The sequence below is a fragment of the Medicago sativa genome, chromosome 5 (assembly GCF_051527215.1).
Source record: "Medicago sativa cultivar Bolivia chromosome 5, Bolivia_mono, whole genome shotgun sequence".
In the NCBI taxonomy this organism is placed as follows: domain Eukaryota; kingdom Viridiplantae; phylum Streptophyta; class Magnoliopsida; order Fabales; family Fabaceae; genus Medicago; species Medicago sativa.
This window is the reverse complement of record NC_140753.1, coordinates 32,393,520-32,405,660: the sequence shown is the minus strand read 5'-3', so window position 1 is coordinate 32,405,660 and position 12,141 is coordinate 32,393,520. Positions and strand designations below refer to the sequence as shown.

The window sequence follows — 12,141 nt, the reverse complement described above, 5'->3', positions numbered from 1 at the left end:
ATATGGTTCTCTTTCTTTCTGCTTGAAATCTCTCTAAATTTTCTTTCTCTCTATTTCTCTAAGGTAGAATCAGTAAAGTGGTGGTGATTCACGGATGCAATACTCTTAATTAAAAGTGATTATTTATTTAAAAAAATGTGTTTTTTTCTTAAAAAATCTACAACCAACGGGCTATAAGAGTACCTTTTTGAAAAATAGATTCTTTTAGAGGAGAGATAAAATAAAGGTCAAAAGATTGAACTAATTTTGTAACTAAAAATTTCATTTTATATCGTTGCGTACAAACAAACAATTATTGTTTTTTTTTTAATTGGCTAAATTAATTGTTTAATTTGTTTTAATAGACAGTTTTTAATGAGAGAAATAATAGGGAGAGGTATAGATGAATAGGATCTTCACCCTAGCCGATCTTGGAGAATTTCAAAGCCCTTCCGTTTCTTAACAGAATCAAAACCAGGGTTTCTGTTTTTCTCTCCTTCTTCAAGAACTATTCATTCCATTAAAACCATTCTTGACACACATGATCAGTGGCAATTTTAACGAAAAGATTGTTTGTTCTCTGAAGAAACCATTCATTCCATGGAAAACGAAATTAGTAGTAAGAGGAATAAAACAAAATTAAATTGTTTGTTTCCCTTCTTCTTCAAAAGCAACAGGATCGGCAGCATTTTTAAGCAACCAATAGATCGCTTGTTCTCTAAGAGGAATAAGATATCGCAGTCACAGTCAGCGACAGTAGAGAGCAAGAGCATCGATGACTTCCCCGACGATATACTAACTCACGTAATCTCTTTTCTTCCAATCAAAGACGCGTTCAGAACTACCGTTCTATCAAAAAGATGGCACCTGTTGTGCCACTTACTCTCTGATATCGACATCAATGATAAAGGCGTGAAATGTGCAGAGGACTTGATTCAGTTCAGTCATATGATGAACGCTGTTATGTTTTCCGCACGTTCTCAGGACCGTATCCTCAAATCTTTTAAACTCAGGTGTTGTTCCAGCCTCTGGGAGGCTATGGCTGATTGTGTCACTATCGACAAATGGCTCGAAGCCGCAAAACGACGACGAGTCGAGTGTCTCAATCTATCCTTGTTTAAAATTCCTTCGGCACCTACCATTTTCTGCTGCAAAACACTTGTGGTTCTCATATTGTCAAGAGCATGTATACCTAGTTTGTTTCATTCTTCTGTTGATCTTCCATTGCTCAAAACCCTAATTCTGATGGCTGTTAGTTTCCACGATACAGTGTATTTCATGAAACTCCTTTCTGGATGTCCCAAATTGGAAAGGTTGAGTACATTTTTAGAAGAGCCTTGTGTAGCAAATGCCGGTGGTCCAGCGGAAGGGTGCATCAAACCCCTATCTAAGTTGATCATGGCCCACATATGTTTATTCGAGGTTCCGTTCAGAGCAGTCTATAATGTCCAAATTCTACAAGTAGTTGGGGTATGATATAATGATATATCCTCATTCTAATTATTCAAATTATAAGGATTGTCAATTTAGTCCTCATATCTACGAAATAACAATTTAGTTTACTAAATTAAATAATGTCATTCAATTTAGACCCTTTTCTAAATTTTGCACCCCAATTTAAATGTTTTAGGTTTATTTGTATTCAACACTATCTACATGTTGTCTTCAATTGCCTCGTTATTAGCAGGTGGATTAAAGCTAAGTCTAAAATTTCGACTAAATTCATGGATGTTATTCAATTTAAGGGTTACTAAATTTCTATTTCATGAACTTAAATTGACCAATCCTTACAATTTTAAGGACTAGAATATTAAATTGATTGATGTTGTTCGATTTAGTTTATTTTTATAATATATATGTATCTTCTTATTGTTCTGTGCAGATGGGAAAGATTCTTGACAATGAAGAAATCAATTCATATTACAAAGGGCTTCCCGTGTTTGGAAACTTAACCGACCTTCGACTATATTGGACTTGTGAGATTTGTGAGATTCATGATTGGGACGAGGTAATGAAAATGCTACACAATTGTCCCAAACTTCAAGCTCTTAAAATTAAAAAGGTTTGTTTGTTACATCAATGGATAGTTACTAGTTTTTACTTGTTCTTCTCTTTTCTTCATGTATATTTTACAAATCCTATTTTGCCTAGGATCGACAGTCGACAAGTTCAACCAAAGCGGATTGGAAATATCCATATCATGTTCCTGAATGTGTTACGTCTCGTCTTACAACATGTAGAATTGAAGACTATGAAGCTTTCGAAGCTGATTTTTGATTCGCAACATACATTTTGATGAATGCAAGACTTTTACAGGTTATGACCATTTGCCGTACCCTTCACCTAAAAGAAATAGAAAGCACCCAATTTTTAGATGATTTATCCTCCTGCCATACAATCTCTCCCACTTGTAAGCTGGAATTGATATGAATGTTTCTAGTTCCTAGATGCATATATGGTACTAATGCATTTGGTGGTTTGAACAATATATGTTTGGTCTCTTTATACAAATTAATGATCCTCCAATTCTAGCATGCACTTCATAACTATGTGATTCGTTGGATATTACTATTACTACTACTGCTACTACTTCTGCTGCTGCTGCTACTACTACTACGACTTCATACCACTGCCGCTGCCGCTGCTTGGTAAAGCAATTGTTGACTTATTACCATAAAACATATTTTAGGACCACTTGTTAGTGTTGTTGCTCACTTAGCATTTTCCATAACGAAATTGCTTGAGTTGAACAAAATGTGGCTGCTATATATTATGTTCATACTTCCGTCATTTGTGGTATTTAATATTGAATTTATTTTGCAAAGATCCGTTACCTGTAGTTTCATTGCTTGAGTTAGTTCTAGGAATACCTTTAGAAATACTTTCATCTTTGCATTGTTCAATCGGCTCAAACTATCTGTTGAATTGAATGTGCTCCTTCATACGTTTTATACATAGTTTCCCATGTTTCCTTTGCTGTTGTAGTATGATTTTTTTCTTTCTTTTCAATATCAAGTAGCGCCACATATATTGACATATTAAAAGTAAAGGTTTTTTTAATTGTGTAGAATATCGTTTTCCACCTGTTTTTTTTTACCATCCTTTGATTTTTCTTCTTGTGTTGATTGATCAAAACCTTTCTCTAAAATATCTCTGTCTGTAACCACTGCGTTTTAAACATAGTTCCATAAAACTTGTAAATTGCTGATTAGAGACTTGCTGAAATTGGGTTACTCCTGTGCTTGAATTTGCTGCCATCTTAGTTCAACTTAGCTCTTGATACCATTTGATGGCAAATAATGAAACAATGTGAAGTCAAACAAAATTTAATTTCAATCACAAAGTTTAGACATAATCTGCACAAGGGAATTTGTTGGAGTCTCCAATTTGGAATTCTCTAGTAATTTCCAGTTGCTATCCTATTTAACTTTCTGGAGTAACTGTTATCGAATTACTCCAAAACCCATTAGCATGAGCTGTCCATTTTCCTTAATAATTGGTTTTGCTAAAATATTTCCAATATTTCCAATTTCAATTTAATATATATTCTGCATTGGCCTTTATTTCTTTAAATGTTTGTTCAACTTCTGCAAGTTAGAGAAATGTAGAATTTATGCTGAAGAAGATACAAAAGAGGTTATTAAAGAACTCATTCCTCCTATTGGTAGTGTTTTGGAAAGATAATAATTCAATAACTATCATCTTTTCATTGAAAGAGAAAATACATTTCTTATAAAGTACACATATATATCCAAAAAAGAAAAGCAGTTTTACATGATAACGTATAAAATGGAAATAAAAAGAAAAACAGATTGAGTAGCTTGTGCTTCTGAACTTATAAATAGTGGTTGTTGGCATGAATTACTTCTGAGCTTATAACACAAGCCGAGCGAACCACCTTACGGAACATGACTACAAATATAGTGAAATGAAAATATCCTGACAAAGATCACATTCACCTGTACAAAACCTTCCTCTGTCCAAAGATCTCTTCCACATTTAAGCTCTCACTGTTATGAATGTTTCTAATTCCTAAATGTATGCCTGGTGTTTTCGTTAGTTTCTATACAAATCAGTTGTCCACCTATTCTAGGGTGCACTTGATAACAATGAAATGCACAATTTGCTTAGCATTTTCCGTAACCAAAATTGCTTGAATAGAAAAATTTGAGGCTGATATATATCATGTCCACACTTTTTGCATTTATGATATCAAATATTGGATTTATTTTGCAAAGATTCATTACCTCTTTGGTTGCAGTTTACCTTCTACAGCTCAAATCGTTCAACAACTGCCCGATCAATTGCATGACTTGAACTTCACTCATTGGCATTTCATGCTTGCAAATCATTTAAGGCTGTTGTATTAAGATCTTTTGACTCTAGAACTTCACTCATTGGCATTTCATGCTTGCAAATCATTCAAGGTCGTTGTATTAAGATCTTTTGACTCTAGAACTTCACTCATTGGCATTTCATATAACTCCTTGGATGCTAGAGCTTGCTTAAGCATTATTTATCAATGCATTGGAACAACTATTTCTTCATGAACGATGATGGGTAAAATCGAATTGAACTGTTTATGGATTTCCCCAAAACAAGCCAATATGGTTTTAAGATTCAGCAAACTAGATTTTTTGTTTGATTTTTAGTGTTTGCTATTTTGAGAAGGATTTTTTGAAGTTTTTAATACTTGAGTCCATTAAGTTTGGTACCAAGTCTATGGTATACAAGGAAGATAAGTTTTGCACTATACACAAGGTTGTTTCCATAAATATGAAAATAGATTTGTGTATGGGACATGTTAGCCAAAACCTATGTTTGGTTCGGGTGGTTAACCATGTTATAAAAGGCAGTTTAGTTCTGAAAATTTTATTCACAGTTCTGTTTTTGTAATTTAGTTCTGTTGGGCTCTCTGTTTCTTTTGAAGAGTCATAGTTTTTAATAATTAAGTTACTTATACATATGAACGAGGAGAGAAACAATTTAGTTTGCCTCCACCGAGTAAATCATCTTCTTGGCTTCCTCTCATCCCACAAATTTGGAGAGTGCCTTTATAAAAACACTCTGAGCAGTAACACTGATGTTCCATGCTTGGGAAAGATAAGAAATCATAGATCAAAATATATAAAATAATGAAAGTTCGAATTTTGCAATCTCATATTCATAACATGTAAATAGAAGATAAGGCTGACTATTAAAGTCATGCACCATTGCTGATCCTTCATTTAATCTTGCATATACGTACTGGAAAAATATAATTACAAATTAAAATGCCACTGATGTGAGGAAAAAACCTAAGTGGCATATTACCATTTTATTAAGCTTATACCACCATAACTCTTTACAGATTCAGAAGTCGTATTCTTTGTATACGCGCATCTATGATTTGTAAAAAAACTGACATGCTCTCAAAATTTAGTTTAGATTCTTGGTAATGATGTTCATCCACAAGACCACAATACCATTTGACATCAGTAGCAGAAATAAAATTCAAAGAAATTTCTACAAATATTGGTTCTAGTTCCATTTTCCAATCAAACAAACTCGCCAATGTATGAAATATATGTACATAGAATGGTAAGCTTATATATATAGACAACAAAATCGGGCAATCACCACCCGAAACTATTAATGATCAAGAGTTTCTAATCACTGCCTAACCACAAATCAAACATGTAAATATAATCACCACACACTTGACTACTCTAGGCATTAGGGGGAGATCGAAATGAAAACATAGTTTACTTTTTCAGCTAAAGAACTCAACAACTATTAAAGCTTTCTCCTTTTCTTCATCTTTTGCTCATGGCATGACTTTCACAATAGCAACTACTACTATGGATATCAAAGCTTTACCATTTCAGTATTTTGGTCTTCTCAATTCAAATAATGATGGTAATCAATATCTCTTACAAATTTTTTGCTGCTGAGTTTTATTTGACACTGTCCAAGGATTTGAGTTTGGTGATATTAATGATAATCATGTTGGAATAGATATCAATATTTGCAGTACAATGCATCCGTTGCTGTTGGGTACTACACTCAAAATGGTTGAACTAAACTTAATGCGAAAGTAGGAAAGCAATTCTAGCTTTGCTTGATTATGATTCTTCAATGAATCTTTAGTGTTACAGTTTCACCAACTTCAACCAAATAAAAAAAAAACCATTCTTATCATTTCATGTGGATATATCACCTATTCTTCATGATTCTAATGTGTTAGCGGCCAACACTCGGTGGGATTTCGTCCCACATCGGATAGATAGGATTCTTAAGAATAGTTTATAAAGAGGAGGCACTCCTCACTGTACAAGTCGATTTTGTAAGGATGAGTTAGGCCTCGATATTCGTTAAATAATGTATGTTGGTTCTCAACATCAACTGGTTTGCAGCTTGCTAGCTCTCATTACATCTTGGGTTGGAGCTTTTATAATCGAGTAAACCATGGGTTGGAGCTTTTATAATCGAGTAAACCATCAAATTAATCCTTGACTTTATGAATATACCAGAAAGGTCCTTGAATCTGTTAAATTTGTCAAGAAAACTAAACTTACTTGACAATTTAATAGATACATCTTGGGTTGGAGCTCACTACTAAAAAAAGCTGAAATACTGACGGAATTTAGAGACGGAATTATTTTTGTCTCTAATGGACACGGAACTGGAGACGGAAAAAATCATTTAGAGACGGAAATTATAATTAATGTTTTTGTGACGGATTTAGAGACGGAAATTTCCGTCTCAAAATATTTCCGTCTCTAAATCCGTCTCGACATAGCCAGATTTATGATTTGTCCTATAAAAGGTAATTCAGAGACGGAAATTAGAGACGATTTATTTCCGTATCTAAGGTATTCCGTCTCTGTGCCCGTCTCTAAATGGTCAAGTAGTTATTGAAATAGTCAAACTTCTGGTAGAGACGGAAAGTTTCCGTCTCTGACTATTTTCGTCTCTGAATTTCGTCTCTGAAATTGAAAGTTTTCATTTTTCCGCCAAATTATTTCATTGCTCGCCCACTTTTCATAAAGGAGCCCGCGCCCAGAATTTAATTGGATTCAATATTTTTCTTTTGATATCTAAATCTAATTTATTTTAATTGGATTCAATATCTTGCTGTATGTTTGGATGGTTGTGCCTTTAATTTTAGTAAAGAGGATCTCAACAAATACTTTTAGCTTATTTTAGTTCTAAATAATTTAATCCTTTTGATCCAAAAATATTTTGTTTGATTTTATTTTGAAATGGATATCAACTATTAATTGAGAGTACCCACCTAATGAAGCAACTATTTTTTTTTCTTTGAAAGGAATAATGAAGCAACTATTTTATTTTGTTGTTGTTGTTACCTTATTATTATTATTATTATTATTATTATTATTATTATTATTATTATTATTATTATTATTATTTTCGCAGCAGGAAGAGGCAATTGTCATTTGAAGGGAAAGGCCCTTTGTATAGGGTTCCCTGCGCACCCTGATTCAACATTTCTATGTTCTTTTTACACAAGATAGGATGGCTGGGAGGGAGTTCTTGAATGCCGAATCCCTGTATATCTCCTGCGGTTTGGAGAGGACTCAGCTGTTAGTTAGTACCCCCTTTCGGGGTGGACCTTTCACTCTATTTTATTATATACGCTTAGCGAAAAGAATGTTTTTTGATACACCTAGGACATGGATTTTATATGAACCAATGGATCGTGACAAGTCGTTACTACTAGCAATGACTTCGTCTTTCATTACTTCATCCTTTCCATATCCCTCTCCCTTGTTCTCAGTTACTCATCAAATGGCACTCAGTTCATATCTTTAAGTTAGATCATTGACAAGGTTCAAAGAAAGGGTGGGCCATTGATAAAGAATCGATTCCAAAGCACAATGCTAGCAAGGGTAGCTACTAGGAAGAGTTGACGGTATGAAATAGCTCGACCTATGGAATAGGGAGAGGAGTGGACTCTGTTAGATTTATTCTTCATGATCGACAACCAAGGAAAAGGAATCCGAAGCAACTTAGCTACACGTCGAAGGTATTCTTCAATATCCTGATCTCAGATTGCGTAAGATAAAGAAGCTCTTCGACAAATTAAAACACGGGACTTTGAAAAAGGTCTCATCAGGAAGGACGTCAGACAACATGATCCGAGGAAAAAAGGCTCTCGGCGAGAAGCGGGCCGGGGGGCGGGTATCTCCCGCAACGCAAGCTGCATTGTTCGCCACCACCCGATAAGCAAAAGATTCGAGAGTCCAGGCTTAATATACAAGGGTTAATTATTTATTGAGAAAACAAAGATATTCGGTAAATATCTTGCATATTATTCGAACGAACTTGAGGAATTAAAAGGTTACGAATTAACGGAGAATAATCACGTCTTTTCCCTTGAAGGGCATTTTGGTCATTTGGGGCTTGAGATTTTTCTTTAAAAAAATGTTGGAACCTTATCCACTTATTTCTCCCTTCTTTTCTCCTAAGATCAGAACATACTCCCTCTTACTCCTTTCTATCTCTCGGCCATCCATTCCAAAGCCACCATAACCCTTTGAACTTCATCAATCTTTGCCAAAATGATACATGTAATCTTGCTACCTCATTTCTTATGTGAATTAATGTGTGGATCAAGCTTCAATATGTTATCTTCCTCTCCTAGTCCCAACCGAACCTACAGTCCTACACCTTCTTTCCCCAATTTTCTTTCTTATCCCAATTCATGCATTGAAGTGGTGGAAGGTGTACCTCTTGTTTCAATTTCTCTACTTTGGGTTAAGATGAAGCTTAGGTAAGTAAAGAAGTACACTCAATCTATTTTGTTTCCATTCTTCTTGCACCGAAACCTAACCCCTGTTCAGCCCACTTTCAACTCCTTAATTAATTAATGGTTGCATGTGGATTTTCTTGCTCAGGAATGAATACTTGAATTATTTGAGCTGCAAGAACAAGAAGAATAGAAGGAGAAATTGAAGGGATCAGAGCTTTTGTTCATCAATGGTGGTTCATCCCCACTTGATATGGTGAGTTCTCTAATAAGCTTGAATTTGATTAGTTAGAGTTGAATTTGTTGTTTGGAGGTAATGGGTTTGGGACATGTTTGAGAAAAGTAGGTTTTAAATATAAACTCCCATGTTATGTGCAAGATTAATTCATGAAACAAATGGTTTTGAGGCTGAGACGGTGAAGCAATGACATCCAAATGGATTATCATCGTTAAAAGTGATTATGGATGGTTGATTTTTATGAAATGTCAGTTAAAATTCGTATGGACCTGTTGTCGGTAAAACTGTCATAACTTCCTGTACGTGATTCATTTTGTAGTGGGAATTGAACCATTGGAAAATAGACAAAATTTAACACGAAATTGGCTTTGGAAGAACTTAATTTCGTTACTCTATGACTGAGAAAACTGAGTTTTTGAGTTGCTGAATTAAACTCTGCACTATTGCTGTTGTAATGTTCTGTCATGTCTCTATGTTCATACATCACTTTGGAATGAGACTTTTACCATGAGAAAGAAGACAAAAATTAACCTGAAATAGGCTTTGAGATGGCTTAATTCAATTATTTTAATGATAAGTTTGTTGATCTACTTGTAAATGTAACTTTCGGCAAGCAAATTCGAATTTGGGTTAGATACCAAGACTTTTAAGTTATTTTGATGAAATTTGAGTAGTCTAAGAATACAAAGGTAATGATCTTAATCGTTTAGTACAATATGACTTTAAAGTTTGACGTAAAAGCTTAATTTCTATTTGAAAACATGTTACTCTATAACTTATACTGATAAAATTAGTATTTTACATTATGAATGAGTCTATCTTCTTAATACTTTATTACAAATTTCTGCGTAGGAATATTCGGTAAAGTACTCTATAACTTATACGAATTTGTTCTTGCGTTTTCGATCTTGGAGCAGCGTGTTCGTGCATTTGAAATGGGACAACTGAGTCAACGTTCTGTAATTGCTGCGTAGGAATATTCAGTAAAGTACTCAGGTGCCTTTTTTTCCTTTGATGTTCAACTTGTGCTTGTTTTAAAGCATTAATCAACTCCTTTTATTTGTGTTCCAGATTGTTTAGGCAGGCAGTTAGGACCGAGGCTTCTTGGCAGGGTTGACGATTCAGGGGTAAATGATTTTATTATTAATATCGTATTGAATAAAGTTTTATTTTATACCAACCCTGGATTTTTACATTAATGGTGCTGCAAAGTTTGGTTAATGATTTTTGTAAGATCCAAAAACAAGTATACTTCACACAGTATCCTGAAGGAAAAAAAGATTGGTTGGCTGTGATTAAGACCAAGGCGAGAAGCACAATTCAAACTTTAGAAGATAGTAAGCCGGAGAAAGAAGTTCCATACCAAGATGAATCAATCACACAATCACACGTGACAATTGCAAATGACAATCTTGAAGGAAGTCTTGTTGATTTAGTTGGAGAAGTTGAGGAAGCATACGGTCCTTTCTTGGATGAGGTTACCTTTGAATGGGATAACGATATTGAAGTAGAAGTAGAAGACAATGCCGAAGAAGAAGAAGATGATGATGATGATGATGATGAAACATATTCTGACTAGGTAATTTATTGAATTTTCTACCCTCTTATTCTTGCATGACTTATGTTATTTATATTTTAATTAAACTCAACTTGATTTTTTTACTTTGTATTGTTCACGAATGTTAGGTAGAGGTAGAGGCAGCGGAAGAGGTAAAAGAATAATTACAACTCATCAACATATCACATCTTCTCAAACAAACCCAAAGGATTTCAAGGTATTTTTATGATATAAGGTGCTTAAAATTTATTATCTGGTAGCATAGGTTTCGTGCGGTTGTTTAGAGGGCGTGTCAGCACTTTTTGTTTCAGTTTTGGTTGGTTTTATTGTTTGCAGTCAGCAGTGTTGATTTAGTTGTGTTGCTAGACAGTTTTATCTATATGAACTGTGTTTTTGACTTTGTTTAATGGTTGTTTGTTGTGTTGCGGCCAGTTTGTTGTTTTTGGCCGCCTACCTTATATGGCAAAATATAGTTATTTACATGTCAAATATGGTCCAGTTGCAATTGTTTCTCTCTAAACCTATTTTCTTTATATGATATGAAATATGAACCTTCAATATTGTTGTTACTTAGGTTGAAAAGTTGAAATGGCAAATGGTTGAAACAATTGTTACAAATAGTGGCAGTTACATAAATAGGGAGATATAGTTATTTAGGGGATATACTATTTTCTTTATATGATATGAAACATCAAGCTTCATTGTTACTTAGGTTGAAAGTTGATTGTTCTTTTCAAAATACACAATTTCATGATTTTTTTTGTTTGTAGGCTAAATTGATGGAGCTATTATTAAAAAGAGATGTAATAGTAGGTGGTCTTTGGCTGTGAAAAGTTGCTATTATGGAGCGCTAGGAGCAAATGTTTGGGAATTTCATGCCTATTATAAACTCTTCAATTCAACAGGAAGGAGAGGGTGATAATGGTAACAGCGAGATGGATGAACTTTAGTTTGGTTACTTTTGTTTATATATTTTTTGTTAGATCAAACATATATCATGATCATTTTACATTTTGGATAATTTTATATTGGTAAAATTACATGATGAATTGATGACATAATATCATGTGGTGATGTTTTGTTGCATGAGTGTGTACTTTCATGTCACCTTTGCAAATTTGATGTTTATCAAAATATAATTGTGACATTCTTGATAGTTAGATAGACATAATGAATATCTGAAACATTATTTTAGCACTAAACATTTGAAATATTGAGGCTGAATTTATAAAATAAACAAAAAAAAAATCATTTTTAGAGACGGGCTTTTTACCCGTCTCTGTAGAGACGGAATTTTATTTGAACAGAGACGGAATTCATTAATTTTGCGCCAGAATTTAGAGACGGAATTTTGCCTATTCGAGACGGTGATTTCCGCCTCAATTTGCGACGGAAATACCTCAAAATTATTGAACTCTTGGCGACGGAATTTAAAAGTTAGAGACAGATTTATTCCGTCTCTAGCAGAGACGGAAACTATAATTCCGTCTCTAAAGCCTTTAGCGACCACGAAAATAGAGACAGGCCTATTTCCGTCTGATTCCGTCTCAGACTTATTTAGAGACAGATTTCAACCGTCTCTATTCTCAATTTTTCTAATAGTGGCTTTTATAA

At 34.1% G+C, this 12,141-nt stretch overlaps 1 protein-coding gene and 1 long non-coding RNA gene across 8 annotated transcripts; both read left to right on the top strand.

Annotated features, from left to right (window-relative positions):
* The first annotated feature begins 439 nt into the window (after nucleotides 1–439).
* Nucleotides 440–2,936, top strand: LOC146921837 (putative F-box/LRR-repeat protein At3g58880). Its single transcript, XM_085710796.1, has 3 exons — nucleotides 440–1,449; nucleotides 1,862–2,041; nucleotides 2,131–2,936. Exons 1-3 carry the CDS (start codon nucleotides 580–582, stop codon nucleotides 2,254–2,256), a joined length of 1,176 nt encoding a protein of 391 aa, XP_085566922.1. The 5' UTR covers nucleotides 440–579; the 3' UTR covers nucleotides 2,257–2,936.
* Nucleotides 2,937–8,427: 5,491 nt separating this feature from the next.
* LOC146921836 (uncharacterized) lies at nucleotides 8,428–11,674 on the top strand. 7 transcript variants are annotated; one of them, XR_015012251.1, is made up of 6 exons: nucleotides 8,428–8,755; nucleotides 8,880–8,987; nucleotides 9,887–9,952; nucleotides 10,041–10,548; nucleotides 10,656–10,744; nucleotides 11,298–11,674. It is a non-coding gene; the product is annotated as an uncharacterized LOC146921836 (long non-coding RNA). The 7 variants fall into 7 exon arrangements; XR_015012253.1 differs by having other exon boundaries at nucleotides 9,887–9,965; XR_015012252.1 differs by having other exon boundaries at nucleotides 9,884–9,952.
* Nucleotides 11,675–12,141: the final 467 nt, after the last annotated feature.

What these genes read in the sequence shown, in the direction of transcription:
- LOC146921837 (XM_085710796.1), top strand. Translation starts at nt 580, where the DNA reads ATGGAAAACGAAATTAGTAGTAAGAGGAATAAAACAAAATTAAATTGT. An exon ending in AAATTCTACAAGTAGTTGGG is followed by an intron (nt 1,450 to 1,861) that starts GTATGATATAAT and finishes TGTTCTGTGCAG; the next exon opens with ATGGGAAAGATTCTTGACAA. An exon ending in AAGCTCTTAAAATTAAAAAG is followed by an intron (nt 2,042 to 2,130) that starts GTTTGTTTGTTA and finishes TATTTTGCCTAG; the next exon opens with GATCGACAGTCGACAAGTTC.